The 22,101-nt window shown below is 47.3% G+C and overlaps 1 protein-coding gene across 2 annotated transcripts; it reads left to right on the top strand.

Annotated features, from left to right (window-relative positions):
* Positions 1 to 1,160: 1,160 nt before the first annotated feature.
* On the top strand, positions 1,161 to 14,786 carry LOC308271423 (uncharacterized protein C14orf93; the record flags this gene model as incomplete). Of its 2 annotated transcripts, XM_080707746.1 has the most annotated exons (7): positions 1,161 to 1,760; positions 4,208 to 4,528; positions 12,067 to 12,128; positions 12,345 to 12,448; positions 13,504 to 13,616; positions 14,367 to 14,481; positions 14,602 to 14,786. In XM_080707746.1, the coding sequence occupies 7 exons, from the start codon at positions 1,161 to 1,163 to the stop codon at positions 14,784 to 14,786; spliced, it is 1,500 nt and encodes a 499-aa protein (XP_080563872.1). The 2 variants fall into 2 exon arrangements, with proteins under 2 accessions (XP_080563872.1, XP_080563871.1); XM_080707745.1 differs by having other exon boundaries at positions 14,367 to 14,786.
* Positions 14,787 to 22,101: the final 7,315 nt, after the last annotated feature.

The following is a 22,101-nucleotide window of genomic DNA, read 5'->3' as shown; positions in this document are numbered from 1 at the left end:
TGGACTTGAGGTAATATGTGTTTCCTAGCACTGTTGTGTCGATGAGATAACCTATGTGAAGTGTTTTGAACTCCTTAAAGGACAATGTCAAAGCAATAAAATGCAATACTCTTATTATGGTAAAGATAGAGAGGAGGAGGCATAAGTAGTGGTGCACGCCTGTAATCCTCACCACTCTGGAGGCTGAGGCAACAAGTATCACAAATTTGAGGCCAGCCTGAGATTAGAGAAAAAGCCTGTCTCAAAATGAGAAGTAAAAAGGACTGGGGAGCTGGGTGTCGTGACACATGCTTATAATTCCAGTACTTGGGAGGCTGATACAGGAGGATCACAGGTTCACGGCCAGCCTCAGCTACTTAGCGAGGTCCTCCACAATCTAGTGAGATTCTGTTTCAAAATGAAGAATAAAAAATAGTGCTGGGGGTGTAGCTCAGAGGTAGAATGTCCCTGGTTTCCAAATATACACACACACACACACACACACACACACACACACACACATGTATGTATCTATGTATGGCTGGGGTGTAGCTCGGAGACAGATGCCCCTGGATTCAATCCCCAGTATTGCAAAAAAAAGAAAAGAAAAAAGAAATAAAGGGCTGGGCTGGGCTGGGGATATAGCTCAGTGGTAGAGTGTCCTTGGGTTCAATCCCCAGTACTGAGGGAGTGGGGATAGGAAGGGTCAAGAAGAGGAGGAAGAAGAGACAGATGTTCATTTTCTTCCTTAATCTAATCTTTCCAGATGCTGGTGGGTGCTTTTGGAGCCCTTCTCTGTTCCCTGGGTTGCAGTGGTGAGGAGGTTCCATGCTTGTTTGTGGGGGAAATGCCTCCTACCCTCTGAAACTTCATCAGGAAGGCCCCTGTGCCCTGAACCCTTTCAGTAAGGGGCCCGTGATGCCCAGCGTGGTGCTCAGGGAGCGCAGGATCCACAGATAGAAGGCCCTGCCTCCCTCTGCAGCCGAGGAGAGGCAGCCATGGACTGTGTGCTCCTTCACAGCTTGCCTGCTCCTCCTTCACAGAAGCCTCTGCCTGGGGCCCAGCTCCTCTGACCGTCGTCCATGAGAAAGGAAAGTGAAGGGGCGGAGGCCGGTGCAGCAGCCTCGTGAGGCCGGGCTGCCTGGAGCACGTTTTGCAGCCGTCCGCGGTGCCCATCAGCCATGTCCTTCAGTGCCACCATTCTCTTCTCCCCTCCCAGTGGCAGTGAGGCCAGATGCTGCTGCTGTGCCTGCAAGAGTGAGTCCAGCGGGGGCAGCACAGGCACTCAGGGTGGGGACCCTCCTCCCAGCACCCCGATTACAGTGACGGGACATGGCCTGGCCGTCCAGAGCTCGGAGCAGCTCCTGCACATTATCTACCAGCGGGTAGACAAGGCCGTGGGTCTGGCTGAGGCCGCTCTGGGTCTCGCTCGCGCCAACAACGAGTTGTTAAAACGGCTACAGGAGGAAGTGGGTGAGCTGAGACAGGGGAAAGCGTGCACCCCTGAAGAAGAGCAGGAGAGCCGGGCCCACAGTCCCCCATCTGAGGAGCCTGGGCCCCTGAAGGAGAGTCCCAGGGAGGTGTGCAAGACTCTGCCCGCTGTAGAGGAGGAGTGTGACAGCGTGGGCAGCGGCGTGCAGGTGGCAATCGAGGAGCTGTGGCAGCTGGGGGCAGCTTCGGCAGTGGGCCCCGGACCCTTGGGCTTCCCAGCCTCTCAGAGAGATGTGCGGCTCCCGGGATGCGCCCTGGCTGCCAGCGAGGGTGCCCCACTGCTCAATCCCGTGAGTACAGCCGCAGGGTGCTTGTTCCTTCCTGCCTCTCGCTGCCCTTGGCCATTCACACTCTGCTTTCCTCTCTCATCTACTTTCTTTCCATCCTTCAACCTGTTTGTTTGTTGTACCAGGCATCACCCGTTTCCTCTGCTTTCGGGGACCACAGCTCTTCTGTTTTCTTCCCCCAGTCTTTAGCTCCTTTGGCAGGAGGTCCTGTTTCTGTGCGTGGTGACAGGTGCCCTTCTCCAGCTCTGCACAGCTCCGCATGGCACCTTCTCCTCCACAGCTGGCTCGGCTGCTGCAGGCTTGCCTCTCCTGGCGAGAATGCCTGCCATGCACAGGCGGCTCATTCATATTTTATCACGGGCCCTCGGCTTGCCAAGAGGAGCGCAGGGAAGAGATGGGAATGTGAGGGGAGATGAAGGGAATAGGGAGAGGACAGCAGGCAGGTGGAGGGAGAGGAAGAGGCAGGTGGGAATGGAGGATTTGAAGGAGAAAAAGTGAAAAACTCAGCATAGAAGAAAGGGCATCTACATCTACGTGGAAAGAGGAGAGTTTATGTGGGGGAAAGGCCAGGGGGCAAGAGGCAGAGAGATAGAGGAAAGGAAATAAATGCAAAGAAGAAGCAGGGTACGGTGGCGCACGCTTGTAATCCCAGCATTCAGGAGGCTGAGACAGGAGGATTGTGGCTCACAGACAGCCTCAGCTACTTAGTGAGGCCCTCTGCAACTTCATGAGACACTGTGTTTTTTTTTTGTTTGTTTGTTTGTTTTTTAAAGGCTAGCCAGGCGTGGTGGCACATGCTTGTAATCCTCGTGCTTGGGAGGCTGAGACAGGAGGATCCACAGGTTCGAAGCCAGCCTCAGCTACTTAATGAGGTTCTCAGCAATTTAGTGAGACCCTGTTTCCAAACAAAACATAAACTAGGTCTGGGGTATAGCCCAGAGGTGAAAAGCCTCTGGATTCCACCCCCAGTACCACACACACACAAACAAAAAAAGACGAAAAATAAAATATAGGGTTGGGAGTGTAGCTCAGAGGATCGATCAATGCCCCTGGGTTACATCCCCAGTACTGCAAAAACAAAACGAAAAGAAATGGATGATTGAAAGTGCCTAGGCAGAGGCACATGGAGGGAGGAGGGAAGCTGAGCAGACCGCTGGCATATTCTCTGAACAGGGAAAGACATAGAGGTACGCCATGCTATTTCACTTTCTTTATTGCTCAAGGGCCAGGTGAGCAGAAAAATCCAGGCTGAGTGGAGTAGGAACTGCAGAATGTCTCACAGGAAGTATAAAAAGGATAGGGAGCAGCCACAGAGATCACCAAGACAAAGTAACAGATGTGCCACCACCTGAGAGCCAATGGGAGGTCTGTCAGCTCTCCACCTCATCCTGTCTGCCCTCTCCCCTCCTTCCCCTCCACAAGGCTTGGACACCCAGTAGAGTGAAGAGCAGAGCGCTGGGGTGGCAGAGAGGGATCCCCAGCCCATCTGCTGGATCTGAGGAGTGGATGGATTAACTCCCCTCTCCCCTCGAGCCTAACCCAGCAACAGGCTGTCTCTGCTGGCGGCACAGCTGGCCTACGTGGGGATGTCACTGCCACCCACCCCGCCTGTGTATGCTCAGGACGCCCAGTGGTTTGGGCCTAAGGGGGGAGGCCTGGAAGGCAGAGGCAGGAGGGTACCAGGCCAGACAGTGCCCTGAACTGTGGGTTCGTTCAGGCAGGGAAGGCTTCCAAGCCGACAGGATGGAATTAGATTTCACAGTGCAGAAAGCAGCTCACAGGTCTATAAATCTCAGCCGCCTCCCCCGCTTCTTTCTGTGTGCATGTGTGGCTTTCCCCCATTTGCACTGTTTTGTTTTCTTGGCTGCGGAAATCCCCCCCTCCTCTCCCCTCTCTGCCTCTCCCTGCCCTGTGTGTCCTTGAAGGAGGGCACAGGCAGCCAGCTGGATGTCAGGGCCAGGACAGTGGACATGCAGGCCAGGAGCAGGTGAGGGCACAGGGCGGGGGCGCCCGTACCAGCCTCTCTGGGGACTCTTGACTTTGTAGCTTCCTACTTTGCTCTTGTTTTTCTCATCTTGCTCCTTTTCTTACTTGGTTTCCCTTTCTTGTCATTACTTCCTTTCCTAATCCATTTTAAGCAAAACACTTACCAGGCTACATTTCTTATGCTCAAGAGCAAACCATGACTACTCACTCACATGCGCTCGGAAGCATGCTTCAGTGCCCTGTGGTAACAACCCGACAGGAGAGGCCCGTACACACAGAAACATTGCAGAAACATTTGCCCAGTGCTCCCCCAGGAGTCCCAGAGAAACGGCCAGTGGACATTGAAGACTGCTAGAGTCCCCGCCTCTTCCACTCTCTGTTCACTGTTCTTGGCCAAAGAACCATGGTTGACCAGGTTCCCCTAGGCCTGGAAGGCTAATGGCCTATTCTCTTTATGTTCTTAGCTGGTGGACGATTATGCGGCCTCCGAGGGTGCAGTGCAGCGAGTGCTGGTCCCTGCATATGCCAAACAGCTTTCACCAGCCACACAACTGGCTATCCAGCGGGCATCCTCGGAGGCAGGGCCAGAAAACGGAACCAAGCTGCCACCACCCCGCCCTGAGGACATGCTCAGTGCTGCTGCTGCATTGGACAGCGCCTTGGAGGAGTCGGGTTCTGGGAGCACTGGGGAGCTGAGGCACTCTCTCGGGTTCACAGCTTCCCCATGCAGGACCAGAGGGAGCGGGCAGAAGAACTCCAGGCGTAAGCGGGACCTGGTGCTCTCTGTAAGTGGGCTCAGTTTTCCTCCTCCTCCTCCTCTTCTTCTCCTTCCTTCCTGGGATTGAACCCAGGAACATCTACCTCCAAGCTACACCCCTAGCCTATTTTTTATCCTTTATTTTGAAACAGGGTCTGTCTCACTAAGTTGAAGTGTGTGCTACCACACCGGGCTGATATCTTCCTTTTAAAGTGAAGGGGATCATATCCCATTTTCTAGTATTCTCATAATCCTGATGGGAAGATCTTTATGGGATTGAGCAGACTGATCACCAAAGGACCTCACTTTAGCCAGTGTGCAGGATAAGTGGTAAGGGGCCGTGGATGGAGAAGCCAGGCTGTCTGGAGGTGGTCCCAAACCCCAAAGATGCAGAGGGCCACTGTATACTCAGCTGTGTTATAGTGGTTTAGAGAATCGTGTCATTCCAAGACCTCTTGGCAGGGGAAGGAACTGACTTGGATTAGGTTTGCCTGAAACCTTCTTGGAGTGGCTGGGACTCTAGTTCTCAACCTAGGTTAACTTTGCCCCTCTCCCTGGGGAGGCACAGAACCAACTGGAGACAAATCTGGTCATTATCCCTGGTGGGTGGGTGGAGGGCAGAGAGAATGCTACTGACATCGGTGTGTAGAGAACAGTGTTCTGCTGGACAGCCTACAATGCACACCCCAGCCCCATGAGCAAAAAATTATCCTGCTCAACATGTCAACAGTGCAGAGGTTGGAAACCCTTCTTCTAGGATGACCGATGACCACAGTCTTTTGGATCAACTCTGTGCCACAAAGCTGCTGTTTCGTGTGTGTGTGTGTGTGTGTGTGTCTGAAGATTAAACCCAGGGACATTCTACCTCCAAGCTACAGCCCCAGCCCTTCTTTCTTTTTTTCTTTTTTCTTTTTTTATGGTACTGGGATGGAACCCAAGGGCTTTCTACCTCCAGGCTATACTCCCAGATCTATTTTATACTTTATTTGGAAACAGGGTCTCACTAAGTTGTTGAGAGCCTCACTAAGTAGCCGGGGCTGGTTTCAAACCTGCGCAATCCTCCAGTCTCCGCCTCCCAAGTACTGGGATTATAAGCATGTGCCACTACGCCTGGCTCCTTATTTCTTTACTTATTTCTTTGTTTGTTTGTTTATTTATTTCTGTTTATGTGGTTCTGAATATTGAACCCAAGGGTACTCTACCTCCAAGTTACACTCCCAGACCTCTTTAATTTCTATTTATTTTTATTTTTATTTATTTTTCGTGTTGGGGGATGGAACCCAGGGGCATTCTACCTCTGAACTACACCCTCAGCCCTATTTTTTATTCTTTATTTCAAAACAGGGTTTCACCGAGTTGCAAAGGACCTCACTAAGTAGCTGAAGCTCTCTGCGAACCATGATCCTCCAGTCTCAGCCTCCCGAATGCTGGGATTACAAGCATGAGCCACCATGCCCGGCTTTTTATTTTTATTTTGGAGTAGAGTCTCACTAGGTTGATTAGTCTTACTACTTTCTGAGGCTGTCCTCAAACCTATGATTCTCCTGTCTCAACCTCCCAAGTACTGGGATTGTAGATGAGTGTCACTATAGCTGGCTCCAAAAGCTTTTTTCTAATATCCAAAGGGATGTTCTTTTCTTTTCTTTTCTTTTTGTGGTACTGGGGATGGAACCCAGGAGCATTCTACTTCCGAGCTACACTCCCAGCCCTGTTTTTTTATTCTTTATTTTGAAATGGTCTCACTGAGGCAAAGGGCCTCACTAAGTAGCTGAGACTGTCTGTGAACTGTGATCCTCCTGTCTCAGCCTCCCAAGTACTGGGATTACAAGTGTGCACCTCCACACCCAGCAGGGATGTTTTTTAGCCATATAATATTCCTACTGACTAATGAGTTTCCATCATGTGCATAATGGCTGACATAAAGTACCTAGAGAGTCCTGGTTGGAAGATCAGCCATCCATCGTTCACTACTACCCTTAATCCTGTTGTATTGTGTAGCCCATTCTTCTTGTTACAGTCTTAGTAAAGAATGCAAATAACTGATCAGGCCAAGTGTGGTGGTGCATGCCTGTAATCCCAGTACTTGGGAGATGAGACAGAAGGATCACAGGTTCCAGACCAGCCTAAGCAATTTAGCAAGACCGTTTCAAAATTTAAAAATAATTACCAAGAAAGGGGGGGATCTGGGGATGTTGCTCAGAGGTAGAATGCCCATGTCCAATCCTCAGTAGAAAAAAAAGAAAGAAAGAAAGAACTGATTACCATTTCAACCTTTTATGTTGCTTTTATCTTCCTTCTTTTTCCCCAGAGATCCTACATTGGAGGTCTTTTCCTCTGGAAGACACCATTCATAACAGTACCAACTTGTCTCTCACCTTCATTTTGATTTTGGTTATGTTCAAGGACATCTAACTTTTCCAGAATAGGAAATGAGTTTAGTTTCTGTCAGGTTTGTGGCCCAAGAAGGCCACTCCTATTGCTAGTAATAGAAATGGAGGCAAGTGCCCAGAAATGCATTTCAAGAGATTCCCCAAAACTTCATAGTGTTCAAATAATAAAAGTGTGATATTATAATTTGCATAAAATCAAGCCAGGTCTGGTGGCTCATGCCCCAAATCCCAGTACTTGAGAGGCTGAGACAGAAGAATTGCAGGTTCGAGGCCAGCCTTAGCAATTTAGTAAGACTCTTGATACCTTTGTATTCAAAGTACAAAATAAAAAGGATCAGGGCATGCCTGTAATCCCAGTATTTGAGAGGCTGAGACAGGAGGATTGCAGGTTCGAGGACAGCCTCATCAAGTAATGGGGCTCTCAGCAACCTAACAAGACCCTGTTTCAAAACATAAAAAGGACAGGGCGATAGCTGAGAGGAGAATGCTTCTGAATTCAATTGCCAGTACTGCAAAAAAAGGGGAGGCTGGGTGTGTAGCTTGGAGGTAGAATGCTCAATTTTTGTGCTGTTTAATCTTCAGCACAAAAATAAATAAATAAAAATAATTTGGAAAAAATCAAGATTTTCCATCATTCTGATTCCATTCCTGCCCTGGAGAGGTGACATCTGGTTTCTTCCTTCCAGAGCTGCGTGGATCTGGGGGTTTAGTGCCAGGACAGTAGGCCTCCTCCTCATGTACCCTATTATACTGTTTCAAAAGGATCTAAGAGCAAGTTGGGGAAAACTGCTCCCCACCACAGAGGAAGGCTTAAAGAATTCTTGTGCTGGACTATGGGTTTGTAAGGAATGGGGTAGTTACAGGTCTTAAGCGCTGGGAAGGAATCAAAGAGGCATCTTTCCAATACCCTGAGCCCCGTGGATGCTGCGGCTCCTGTGAACCAGAAAGACCAAAGCAGAGCCCTCAGCTCCTTGGAATGCAGCGGCCCAGCCACACAGGAGGGAGCCTATTTATAGCTCACCTAGGAGGTAGGGGAGCCAGCAGCCTTTGCAGTCTTAACACTTATTGTCTAGAGTATTCTCCCTTCCACTTCAAGCCTGGTTTGATTTTTATCACCTGATCTCTTCCAAGCCACTTGAGTTGGAAGCTATACAACTTCATTGTTTCCTTCTTTTTTTGGGAAACTCCCAAGTTCTTTCTGAAATATTCACCTGTTCCTTTGTAACTCCTTACATCTGGACTTGTTAGAGGTCAATAATTATGCCCAATATGAAGTCAGTATAATCCCAGTCCTCTTCCTAGAATGGAGAGCATACACACACACACACACACACACACACACACACACACACACACAGACATATACATATACATATATACATATACATACATATACATACATATGTATATGTATAATGGTACTTCCTAAGTTGGTATGCTCACTCAGCCATAGAGGTGGGAGAAGTTGGGGATTCCTAGATATGAAGCTGAAGCCCTTAGATCAGGGTATTCTTTCAGTTTGGGACAGGGTAACTTGTATTGACTAAAAAAACTTGGGATAAAAATATCAGAATCAGCCAGGCGTGGTGGCGCACACTTGTAATCCCAGCACTTGGAGGCTGAGATAGCCTCCTATCTCAGGTTCAAAGCCAACCTCAGCTACTTAGGCTCTCAGCAACTTAATGAGACCAAATAAATAAAGTATAAAATATAGGTCTGGGAGTATAGCCTGGAGGTAGGAACACCCCCCCCCCCCGCCAGCTTCCACCCTCGGTACCAAAAAAAAAAAAAAAAAAAAGTTAAGAGCTAGGTGTGTAGCTCAGAGAATTTAATCCTCTGGATTAAATCCCCAGTACCTACAAAAACAAAAACATGTCCAACAATAAAATAAGCTAACTTCAAAAGGAGAACCCATCAGGAGTGCTGGCTCACACCTGTAATCCCAGTACTTGGGGGAGGTTACAACTGGAGTATCATAGGTTGGAGACCAGCCTCAGCAACAGGATGGCAGTAGAATGCCCCTGGGTTCAATCCCCAGGACCAAAAGTAACCCACACCTATCATCCCAGTACTTGAGAAGCTGAAATAGGAGGATCACAGGGATTTGAGGACGACTCAGTAACTTAACAAGACTCTCAGCAGCCTAGTAAGACCCTGATTCAAAACAAAAAATGAAAGGCGCTGAGAGTATAACTCAAAAGTAGAAAGCCCTTAGGTTCATCCCCAGTACCAATACATAAATAAATAGAAAAAGTTTGGGGCCAGCTTAAACAATTTAGTGAGTGAGACCTTGTCTCAAAATAAAAAAGTAAAAAGGGCTGGGGGATGTGGCTCAGTGTAGATCACCCCTTGTTTCAGTCTCCAGTACTATTTACTTTTTTTCTTTTCATGTGTGTGGTACTGGGGATGGAACTCAGGGACATTCCACCTCCAAGCTACACCCCAGCCCAATTTTTTTTTGAGGTACTGGGGATAGGGGCATTCAACCTCTGAGCTACACACCCAGCCCTACTTTTTATTCTTTATTTTGAAACAGGGTCTTACTGAGTTGCAAAGGACCTCACTAAGTAGTAGCTGAGGCTGTCCACAAACCGCAATCCTCCTGTCTCAGCCTCCCAAATGCTGGGATTACAATTGTGCACCACCATGCCCAGTTTCTAGTACTATTTAAAAAAGAGAAGCCGGGCATGATGGTACACACTTGTAAACCTAGTACTTGGGAGGTTGAGACAGGAGGATTGCAGGTTCGAGGACAGCCTCAGCAAGTAGTGAGACTCTCATCAACCTAGTGAGACCCTGTTTCCAAATAAGAAATAAAATTGGGCTGGGGTGTTACTCAAAAGTTAATGCCTCTGGGTTCAATCTTCAATACTATATACACACATACAGAATCAATCATTAGATGTTTATGAGCAAAAGGGAAAGACAGCCTGCCTGAAGGAAGGGAGCTGGTGACAGAGCTCCAAGGTGCTTTCCAATTCACACGTATGTCATTTTATTTATTTATTTTGTGGTACAGGGGATTGAACCCAGGGGCATTCTACCTCCGAGCTATACCCCCAGGCCAGTTTTATTTCTTATTTAGAAAGAGGATCTCATTAATTTTGTGAGAGCCTCACTGAGTGGCTGAGGCTGTCTTTGAACCACAATCTTCCCTGTTTCAGCCTCTCAAGCACTGGGATTCCAGGCATGCACCACCACACTGCCACATTTCTGTTATATTAAATTTATGTCTTACAGACCATGGTGTGTGTGTGAGTTCTCGGGACTTGTGATTATGTGAAAAGCATCTAGAAAGCCATAGTCAACACTGGGGCATTTTCTTGAGTCATTGGTGTTACTAGAAAATTTCAGATTTTTTTTTTTTTTTTTGCAGTGGTGGGGATGGAACCCAGGGACATTCTACCTCTGAGCTACACCCCCAGCCCTAGTTTTGTTGGGTTTTTTTTTTTTTTTAGTCTTTTTATTTTTTTTATTTTTTGCGGGTCTGGGAATGGAACCCAGAGGCATTCTACCTCCAAGCTATACCCCCTGCCCTGTTTTTTATTCTTTTTTTGAAACAGGGTCTCAACTAAGTTGTGGAGGGCCTCACTAAGTAGCTGAGGCTGTCTGTGAACCATGATCCTTCCATCTCAGCCTCCTGAATGCTGGGCTTACAAGCGTGCACCACTAGCCCGGCTTAGTCTTTTTATTTTTGAAACAGGGTCTCACTGAGTTGCAAAGGCCCTCACTAAATAGCCGAGGCTGTCCACAAACCGTGATCCTCCTGTCTCAGCCTCCCAAATGCTGAGATTACAAGTGTGTACTACGATGCCCGGCAGAAGATATTTTTAATAGTCAAAGAAATACATATATGTATATTTTTTAATTTTTTTATTGGTGCACTGTATTCATACATCATATGGGATAAAGAACTTGTGTAGACATACGTGCACACGAAAGATTTTTAATAGTTTTTCTGATATTTTGAAGGGCTTGTAGTTTGTTTTTTTTTGTGTGTGTGTGGTACCGGGGGTGGAACCCGGGGGCCTTCTACCTCTGGGCTACACTCCCAGACCTATTTTATATTTTTTTTATTTGGAAACAGGATCTCTTAAGCTAGGGGAGGCTGGCTTCGAACCTGCGCGATCCTCCTGTCTCAGCCTTCCAAGCGCAGGGATTACAAGCATGCGCCACCACACCTGAATACAGATATATTTTGAAGAGGTTTTATTATTATTATTTTATTTTTGCAGTACTGGGGATTGAACCCAGGGGTATTCTACCTCTGAGTGACACACCCAACCCTATTTTTTATTCTTTATTTGGAAACATGGTCTTGCTAGGTTGATGAGAGTCTCGCTACTTGCTGAGCCTGTCCTTGAATCTGTGATCCTCCGGTCTTAACCTCCCAAGTCCTGGGATTACAAGTGCATTCCACCAGGCCCTGCTTGAAGGAAGTTTTAAAATTAACAAGAGTATGTGACTTGAAGAAATGCTCATGTGCAATAGCTCTGGTGTATAGTCTCTCCTTGTATTATAGGGCATTTTTGTGGAAATGCTTGAGATTCACTACTCTGTCGATTATATTACTCAAAAGCAGAAGTAAAAGCAGGGATGTTCCTGAAGTCTTAATGCAAATTAAGTGAAAAGGAAAAAAGAAAAAAAAGACTGTATTAAAAGTACTAACTTGAGCCGGGCGTGGTGGCACACGCTTGTAATCCCAGCATTCGGGAGGCTGAGACCGGAGGATCGCGGTTCGTGGACAGCCTCAGCTACTTAGTGAGGCCCTCTGCAACTCAGTGAGACCCTGTTTCAAACATAAAGAATAAAAAAATAGGGCAGAGGGTGTAGGTTGGAGGTCGAATGCCCCTGGGTTCCATCTCTAAACCTCCAAAAGAAAAAAAAAGAAAAATAGTGCTGGTGATGTAGCTCAGAGGTAGAATGCCCCTGGTCAGAATATCACTAGTACCATAAAAAAAAAAAATTAAAAAAAGTACTGACTTGGATAGACTCTGGCTAAGAAGGAGCATAATACAAGTGATATTTATATTCTGGCTTTTCAGATCCAAAAGGATTCGGGAAAGGAAAGGATTCAGACAGAGACCCCCCTTGGGATGATGCCTTTTTGGTCTAGGGACCAGAGGAGAGTTTTACTGTCCATTCCTGGCTTGATTCTGGTTTTTTTCCCCTCTAGAAATTGGTCCACAATGTGCATAACCACATCACCAATGACAAGAGGTTCAATGGGTCTGAAAGGTATGGTCTCTGGAGGAAAAAAGATCACCAGGTACTCTGCCAAGGAGAGGGAAGTAGAGGGGACACTCCAGTACAGGAGCTGGCCAAGGCCGAGATCCCACCATTGCCCCGTCTTAGGCCGAGGAGGAATTTAGCACAAAGTCGCTGGTGCTGGGTGTCTCTGGCTGGCTGGCTCTGAACAAACTGACTGGCTCATTCATTGTCTTCCCTGGGCAGCATCAAGTCCTCCTGGAATATCTCAGTGGTGAAGTTCCTTCTGGAGAAACTCAAGCAGGAGCTGGTCACCAGTCCCCATAATTACACGGATAAGGAACTGAAAGGTGAGAAAAACCGAGTTCACTTGGTCATCCTTCCTCCCACCCCCATTCTGGGTCAGTGGAGAAGAGGCATGATGGGAATGATTTAGGTGGAACTGAAAGCAGTGAACTGGGCACTGGCACACACCTAAAATCCCAGCATTTGGGAGGCTGAGACAGGAGGCTCGTAGGTTCAAAGCCAGCCTTAGCAATTTAGAGATGCTCTCAGCAACTTGATGAGACCCCATTTCCAAGAAGAAAATAAAATCAGTCTGGAGGTATAGCTCAGAGGTAGAGTTCCCCAGGTCAAGCCCCACAAAAAAAAAGGTGGGGGGAAATAGTGCATTTAATCCCCCTTTTTCTTGTGTGTGGGTCTGGGCATGAAACCCAGGGGCATTCCACCTCCGAGCTACACCCCTGCCCTATTTTTTTATTCTTTATTTTGAAACCGGGTCCTATTGAGTTGCAAGGGGCCTCACTAAGTAGCTGAGGCTGTCCCCGAACTGTGATCCTCCAGTCTCAGCCTCCCGAATGCTGGGATTACAAGTGTGCGCCACCACGCCCGGCATAACCCCCCTTTTGAAGGGGAAATATTCTTCTCAATTATAGTGCATCCATAGGATTACCTTAAATTGCCTTTTTATCCATATCATCATCATCATGTTTATGTAGGGCCTAAGTCTGAGGTCAGAAGCTAAGCCTGCCCTTTTACCCCTAAAAAGAATGTCCTGGGTTTACTACTTTTCTTGCTCTCTTGTGTTATTTCAGCTAACATCAAAGTACTGTGGAAGTGTCTACTAAAAAAGTACTTAAAATCTGGGGGTAGGCTTGATGGGGGAGGGTGCCGAGGCAATGGGAGCACTTCTTTACAGTGGAGCTACTAGGGAGGAGTTAAGTGTTGGAGATGGAGGTTGGCAAAGGGCCTTCAACCTCTGAGGCCTGAGTAGATGCTGGAGGGTATGCCAAGAACACCCCTCATCTTGTGACTCCAGTCTCCCATTCAGAAGTGTGAGAGTAGAAAAGAGCTGGGGACCCCAGCCCTGGAGGACCCTGCTTCCTGCTTTCCCTCCCTCCCCCAGGAGCCTGTGTGGCCTATTTCCTCACCAAGAGGCGAGAGTACCGCAACTCCCTGAACCCCTTTAAAGGTCTGAAGGAAAAAGAGGAGAAGAAACTTCGAAGTCGCAGATACCGGGTAGGTGTCTAGGCCTTTCTTTCAAGATGCTAATCCCTCAACCCAGCTGGGCATGGTGGTGCACACCTGTAATCCCAGTACTTGGGAGGCTGAGACAGGAGGGTCATAGGTTCAAAGACAGCCTGAGCAAGTAGTGAGACTCTTCATCAACCTAGCAAGACCCAGTTCCAAATAAATAAAAATAGAGCCCAGCGTGGTGGCAAACGCTTGTAATCCCAGTACTTGGGAGGCTGAGACTGGAAGATTTCAGGTTTGAAGCCAATCTCAGGAACTTAGTGAGGCTGTCTGCAACTTAGCAAGACCCTGTTTCCAAATAAGAAAAATAAAATAAGCCTGGGAGTGTAGCTCAGAGGTAGAAGGCTCCTGAGTTCCGTCTCCAATAACACATACAAAAAAACCCAAAAACCAAAACAAATGAAAATTGGGCTAGGGATTTAGCTAGAAAGTAGAATGCCTCTGGGTAAAAGTCCCAGTAACTAATACACACACACACACACACACACACACACACACACACACACACAGAGTAATAATAAAGATAAATAAACTCAACCCTAAGAAGCCTGTAGGGATAAGAGGCAGAGGACATGGTAGCTGAGAACAGGGTTCAGAGCCAGGAATATGGGCCAGTTGAGGAGGAGGGTGAGCCAATTCTGAGACTGGCCTGGGGACCGGCTTCCCTCAGGCAGACTTCACACTCCCCTCATCTAATCCACCGTGTTTCTCTCCCTCATGTTTGTCCTACCTTAGCTTTTTGCCAACCGATCCAGTATCATGAGGCATTTTGGACCTGAGGACCAACACCTGTGGAAGGATGTGACCGAGGAGCTGATGTCAGATGAGGAGGACAGTCTGAACGAGCCAGGCGTCTGGGTGGCCCGCTCTCCCCGTTTCCGGGCCCAGCGCCTCACAGAGCTCTGCTACCACCTGGATGCTAACTCCAAGCACGGCACCAAAGCCAACCGTGTGTACGGGCCCCCGTCAGACAGACTGCCTTCTGCTGAAGCCCAGCTCCTTCCCCCAGAACTTTACAACCCTAACTTCCAAGAAGAGGAAGATGAGGGAGGCAACGAGAACGGACCTGTCTCCCCATCTTTTGACCAACCCCACAAAGCCTGCTGTCCTGACTTGAACTCATTCATTGAAATTAAGGTGGAAAAGGACGAGTGAATTCCAAAACCAAGAATAACTCTGGCCTCTGCTGCTGTCCTTGTCTCAGAAATGGGCGGCCGTGAGGCTCTCAGAATGAGATGCCCTCTGCAGTCTGTAAAAGCAAATTTGCCTCTCTTCTTAGCAGTCTCTGCTGGAAGTGCTGGTAGGATATAAGAATTTATCTTAAAGGGGAAAAACTCCCCACTGTGAATGGCAAGCCAGGAAATGCTTATTCCTAAGCATAAATAGTGCCTCTGAGGACTGTGGGATGAGAAAAGGAGTTTGGGTCTAAGAAACATGAAGCCTTCTTAACACACATTCCCATTTGAGTTATTTTCCCTTTCACCCCAACCCAGGGGAAGGAGCCCCTGTGGTCTCTTTTGCTTCCCCTGGACGGCTAGTCTTGCTCTGCGTGATCAAGACCAGAGCAAGAACCGCAGCAGTTCAGGGCGATACTGCCACCTGGTGGGCAATTTCAGACATGGGATTGATTCTTTGGAACAAGAGATGGGGCTCCATCACTATGTGGGAAGTGGGATCTAGGTAAAATAGCTGTTGTTTATTGAATTATATAAGAAAGATTTTATTATTTACATCTTACAGATGAAGAAATTAAAGCTTAAAGAGTTCCACTGTCTCACTGGCAGCTTTTCTCCCACTTTGTGACCAAGCCGACTACACAGCATGGGAGCTATTTCTTATTCCCCAAGCTATATTTTGGGGAAGGTGTATGTGTGTATGCATGCTTTTTTTTTTTTTTTTTTTTTTGCGGTCCTGGGGATGGAAACCAGGGATAGTCTACCTTCACGCTACACCCCAGCCCTGTATTTTATTCTTTATTTTGAAACATGGTCTCACTGAGTTACAAAGGGCCTCACTAAGTAGCTGAGGCTGTCTGCAAACTGTGATCCTTCTGTCTCAGCCTCCCAAACGCTGGGATTACAAGTGTGCGCCACCACGCCTGGCATTTTGAGTGAACTGAGAAGCTAATTGGCTTTATAACTGTTTGGTCGATGATGCAACAAATATTGATGATGTACCAGGTGTTAGTTGCTGTGCCAGGTACTATGAACACAGCATTGAGAAGGTTAGATGACTAGGTTTTATTGTATAGTCAAAGCCAGAAATAGTGGCACATTTCTGTAATCCCAGTACTTGGGTGGCTGAAACAGGCAGATTGCAGGTTCAAGACCAGCCCCAGCAACTTAGTGAGACTCTCAGGAACCTAGCAAGGCCCTGTTTCAAAATAAAAAATAAGCTGGAGGTGGTGGCACACACTTGCAGTCCCAGTACTTGGGAGGCTGAGACAGGAGGATCGCAGTTTGCAAACAGCCTCCGCTACTTAGTGAGGCCTTCTGCAACTTAGTGAGACCCTGTTTTAAAATAAAGAATAAGCCAGGCATGGTGGCGCACACTTGTAATCCCTGCGCTTGGGAGGCAGAGACAGGAGGATCGCGCAGGTTCGAAGCCAGCAGCACGTGCTGGCTTAGGAGACCCTGTTTCCAAATAAAAATGTAAAAATAGGTCTGGGAGTGTAGCCCGGAGGTAGAACGGCTTCCAGGAACCCCAGTACCACCAATAAATAAATAAACAAAAAAATAATAAAATAGAGTTGGGAGTGTAGCTTGGAGATAGAATGCTCCTGTGTTCCATCTTCAGTACTGCAAAGAAATAAGTAATAAAAAAATAAAAGCCAGGTGTGGTGGCGCATGCCTGTAATCCCAGTACTTGGGAAGCTGAGACTGGAGGATGGCAGACTTGCAACCAGCCTCAGCAGCTTAGTCCCTGTTTCAAAATAAAGACTAATTGGGCCGGGCGTGGTGGTGCACGCTTGTAATCCCAGCATTTGAGAAGTTGAGACAGGAGGATCGCGAGTTCGCGGACAGCCTCAGCTACTTAGTGACGCCCTTTGCAACTCAGTGAGACCCTGTTTCAAAATAAAGAATAAAAAATAAGGCTGGGGTGTAGCTCAGAGGTAGAATGCCCCTGGGTTCCATTTTCAGTACCGAAAAAAAAAAAAAAAAAAAAAAGACTAATTGGGCTGGGGTATAGCTTGGAGGTAGAATGCCCTGGGTTCAATCAAAATGCCCCAGTTCCACAAAAAATTATAACTAACTGCCAGGCGTGGTGAGGCACGCTTGTAATCCCTGCGCTTGGGAGGGGGAGACAGGAGGATCGCGCAGTTTCGAAGCCAGCAGTTCGAAGCCAGCCATACTGGCTTAAGAGACCCTGTTTCCAAAAATAAAAAAGTATAAAATAGGTCTGGGAGTGTAGCCCAGAGGTAGAAGGGCTTCCAGGAACCCCAGTACCACCAAAAAAAAAAAAAAAAAAGAATAATAATTATAACTAACTAACTAAATAAAAAAGGCTGGGGGTATAATTCAGACGTAGAATGCCTGTGGGTTCAATTCAATACCCAGTACTCCCAAAAATATATATATTTATTTATACAACAAATATATATTTATACTATATTTCTAGTGTAGTCAGGAAGCCAGGCCATTGAGTAGACAGTGAATGAACTGTGTTGAGGGTGACCGTGGTGGAGTGCAGGGTGCAATGGCAGCACATAGCAGGGCAGCTACCCTACTTTTTTTTTTTTGTACCAGGGATTGAAACCCAGGGGCAATCTATTCCATACTACACCTCCAAGCCGGGCGTGGTGGCGCATGCTTGTAATCCCAGCATTTGGGAGGCTGAGACTGGAGGATTGTGGTTCATGGACAGCCTCAGCTACTTAGTGAGGTCCTCTGCAACTCAATGAGACCCTGTTTCAAAATAAAGAATAAAAAATAGGGCAGGGGGTGTAGCTCAGAGGTCAAATGCCTCTGGGTTCTATCCCCAGACACACACATACAAAAAAAAAATTTTTTTTCTTGTGGTACTGGGAATTGAACCCAGAGGCATTCCACCTCCAAGCTACACCTGCAGACCTATTTTTCTTACTTGGAAACAGTCTCACTAGGTTGACAAGAGTCTCACTACTTGCTGGGACTGTCCTCAAACATGCAGTCTTCCTGTCTCAGCCTCCCAAGTACTAGGACTGATTACAAGGATGCGCCATCACATGTAGCTTCAGCACCGTTGTTTTTTTTTGGCGGTATTGGGGATGGAACCCAGGGGGATTCTACCTCCAAGCAACACCCCCAGCCCTATTTTTATTCTTTATTTGGAAACAGGGTCTCACTGAGTTGCAAAGGGCCTCACAAAGTAGCTGAGGCTGGCTTCGAATCTGCGCGATCCTCCTGTCTCGGCCTCCCAAATGCTAGGATTACAAGTGTGCGCCGCCATGCCTGGCCTTCCAGCCCTATTTTTTTATTCTTTATTTTGAGACAGGGTCTCACTGAGTTGCAAAGAGCCTCACTAAGTAGCTGAGGCTGTCCGTACACTGCGATCCTCCTGTCTCAGCCTCCCGCATGCTGGGATTACTAGCGGGTGACACCATGCCCAGCTTTTTTTTTTTTTTTTTAATGGCCTTGCTAAGTTGCTGAGTTTTTTTTTAATGGCCTCGCTAAGTTGTCTTTGAAGCAGTGATCCTCCTGTCTCAGCCTCTCAGATACTGCGCCCAACTAGCTACCCTCTTGCAGTAAGGAATGGCCCTACAGAGGTGGAGACCTGAGATGTGTAATCTGACACCTGAAAGATGGGAGGAGCTAACCAGGCGCGGGGGAGGGGAAGTATTCTAAACAGAATAGCAAATTCCAGAGGCAAGGGAGAGTACATACAAGGCTTAGTTTTACTGTGGACTAGTTTGAGGAGGGGAAAACACTGCGGGGAGAGCTGGAGAGGCTCTCACCTTGTGAGAGGGGGATAGACCTTATTTCACGGGCAGTGAGAAATCATGGAAAGGTTTTCAGCAGGGAAATGAGGTGATCCGCTTTGTGTATTACAAGATTTACTTGACCTCTGGCTCTAAGATGGATTGGAGGAAGCCAGCCTTGGTTGGGAGACTGGCATTGATTTAGGAGACAAGATGGTGGTTTGACACCATATAGTGGCGATGAGGCGAGGACAGATTTGAAACACATTCAGGAAGCAGAATCGATAGGACTTGCTGATTTATAGGATTTGAAGTTAAGGAAGAAGGAAGGCATAGGGTTGATGCTCAGGCCTCTGGCTCTAGCAGCTAGGCGGTCACGGTACTGTTTACTGAGGGAACACTGGAGGAGCCCATTGCAGGAGGCAGCAAAGACGAGCTCAGCTTAGGGCGCTGGTGCCTCTGAGACAAGCAAGTACAGATACTCATGGTCACTTGAGTTTTTTGGTCTAAGGAGGTCTGGGCTAGAGGTATGGGTTAGGGAGTCATGTGTATATGCAGATCATAATTCAGGTCTTAGGGATGAGGAAAGCCATTGGCACGCCCAGCTTCAGTCGGACCGTGCCGTGGCGACTCCAGGGTTAGGAGCACTCCTGGGGCATGCCCATCAGCGTGTCCCGCTTCCTCCTCACTTCTTTCTGCTTCCTGCTATCCTCTGAAAAGGATCGAACCTAGGGGCATTCTACTTCTGGGTAGAAGTCTACCCCAGTCCTATTTTTTTGTTTTTGAAACAGGGTCTCACAGAGTGGAGGGCCTCACTAAATTGCTAAAGCTGACCTTCAGTCTTCCTGCCTCAGCCTCCCAAGCACTGGGATTACAAATGTACACCACTGGCCTGGAGATTGACTATACACACACAGGATCTAACTAGGCTGCTGAGACCTGGGGATGGAACCCGGGGCATTCTACCTCCAAGCTACACTCCCAGTCCTATTTTTTATTCTTTATTTTGAAACAGGTTCTCATTGAGTTGCAAAGGGCCTCACTAAGTAGCTGAGGCTGTCTATGAACCACGATCTTCCTGTCTCAGCCTCCCAAATATTGGGATTATACATTTGCACCACCACAGGCCTCTGAGGCTGTCCTTGAACCTGCAACTTCCTGTCTCAGCCTCCCAAGTACTAGGAAGGCAGATGTGTGCGAACACACTCGGCCGCTGTTCACCTTAACTGTACCTATTGTTGCCCCCACCAGCTCCTACTTGGCCTCTTTAATAGCTTAATTTTTCTTTTTTTTTTTTCTTTTTTCTTCTTTTTTGCGGGTCTGGGGACGGAACCCAGGGGCATTCAACCTCTGAGCTACACCCCCTGCCCTATTTTTTACTCTTTATTTTGAAACCGGGTCTCACTGAGTTGCAGAGGGACTCACTAAGTACCTGAGGCTGCCCGCGAACCGCGATCCTCCCGTCTCAGCCTCCCAAATGCTGGGATTACAAGCGTGCGCCACAGCTTTAACTTTTCATAGTATTGCTTTCTTATCCTCACCCCAAAGGATCAAATGTAAGTAACTAGAAGGAAGAATATAGGTTCTTACCCATCTGGAGTCAGGAAGGGAGCGAAAGCCTTATGGTTAATTCTGAAGATGTTGCTCACAACAGGTTCCAGATGCAACCTGATAGCTTCCCTCTGTCACCATGCTTTCAGTCCTCTCTGCTTCCAGCCTGATAGTGAACTCTGCTCAGGATCAGAGCAAAGCCGTAGGTTTGACCAGGGAAACAGGCTGATTCTCAGGAGAGATGAGGTACCGGAGACGATGGATGCAGCTTGGACAAAGAAGCCAAATAGTTTGTGCCGAGTTAATTTCCCAAAAGACATTAACCTTTTCTTCCCCATTCCCTAAATATTATAAAAGGTGTTCAAAATGTTGAAATGAAAATAATATGTATGACTTGACTGCATGCAATTTTGGGTGTGTGTGTGGTCCTGGGGGCGGAACCCAGGGGCTTTTCTACCTCCAGGCTATACTCCCAGATTAATTTTATACTTTATTTGGAAACAGGGTCTCACTAAGTTGCTGAGAGCCTCAACTAAGTAACTGAGGCTGGCTTTGAACCTGAGCAATCCTCCTGTCTTAGCCTCCCAAGCGCTGGGATTACAAGCGTGCGCCACCACGCCCGGCTGACTGCATGTAATTTTCAAATTAAGTTTACTATCTAAATACAAAGGATCAGCTGGGTGTGGTGGAGCACGTTTGTAATCCAGCATTCAGAGGCTGAGACAGGAGGATAGCAGTTCGCGGACAGCCTCAGCTACTTAGCGAGGCCCTTTGCAACTCAGTGAGACCCTGTTTCAAAATAAAGAATAAAAGAATAGGGCTGGGGGTGTGGCTTAGAGGTAGAATGTCCCTGGTTCCATCCCCAGTACTGAAAAACAAACACATACATACATACATACATACATGCATACATACATACAAAGGGTCATTTTCTTTTTCATTCTACTTCTGCTGCCCTTTACCCCTGATGTGTTAATCTGGACAAAGAAAGTCATTTGGCTGTTTTACTTCAGCCAGGGTTGTTTCTTCCTCTCCTCCTTCTCCACTACTTCCTCCTGCTTCTTCATCTTCATGTTTTGTTGTTGTTGTTATTGTTTCTGTACTAGGAATTAAACCCAGGGACATTCTACCTCCAAGCTACACCCCCAGCACTATTTTTTTTTTCTTTATTTTGAAACAGGGTCTCAGTTGCAGAGGACCTCACTAAATAGCTGAGGCTGGCCGTGAACCCGAGATTCTCCTGTCTCAGCCTCCCAAATCCTGGGATTACAAGTGTGTGCCACCATGCCCAGACTTCTCTTTCTTTTCTTTCTGTGTTGGGCATCGATCTAGGGCCTTACCAAGCCAAACAGGTGCTCTACCACAGAGCTACACCCCTAGCCCTCCTTTTCTTTATTCTATCTCTCTTTTTTGAACACAGGGATATTCTACCTCTGAGCTATACACCTATCCCTTTTTATTTATTTTCCTTTTTATTTATTTATTTTCTTGGGGATGGAACTCAGGGGCATTCTACCTCTGAACTAAACTCCCAGCCCTATTTTTTATTATTTTGAAACAGGGTTTCACTGAGTTGCAAAGGGCCTCATTAAGTAGCTGAGGCTGTCCACAAACCGCAATCCTCCTATCTCAGCCTCCCAAATGCTGGGATTATAAGCGTGCATCACCACTCCCAGCTTTCATTTATTTATTTATTTATTTATTTATTTATTTATTTATTTATTCTTGTGGTACTAGGGATTGAGCCCTGAGGCATTCTACCTCTGAGTTTATATGCCCAGGCCCTTTTTGTGTGTGTGTGTGCTGTACTGGGGGTGGAACCCAGAGGCTTTCTACCTCTGGGCTATACTCCCAGACTTATTTTATATTTTATTTGGAAACAGGGTCTCACTAAGTTGCTGAGAGCCTCACAAAGTAGCTGAGGCTGGCTTCGAACCTGTGTGATCCTCCTGTCTCAGCCTCCCAAGCGCAGGGATTACAAGCGTGCGCCACCACACCCGGCTCCTTTTTTTTTTTTTTTAA

The sequence above is a fragment of the Muscardinus avellanarius genome (assembly GCF_963383645.1).
Source record: "Muscardinus avellanarius genome assembly, chromosome: 12".
Lineage (NCBI taxonomy): Eukaryota > Metazoa > Chordata > Mammalia > Rodentia > Gliridae > Muscardinus > Muscardinus avellanarius.
This window is presented reverse-complemented; position numbering and strand designations above follow the sequence as displayed.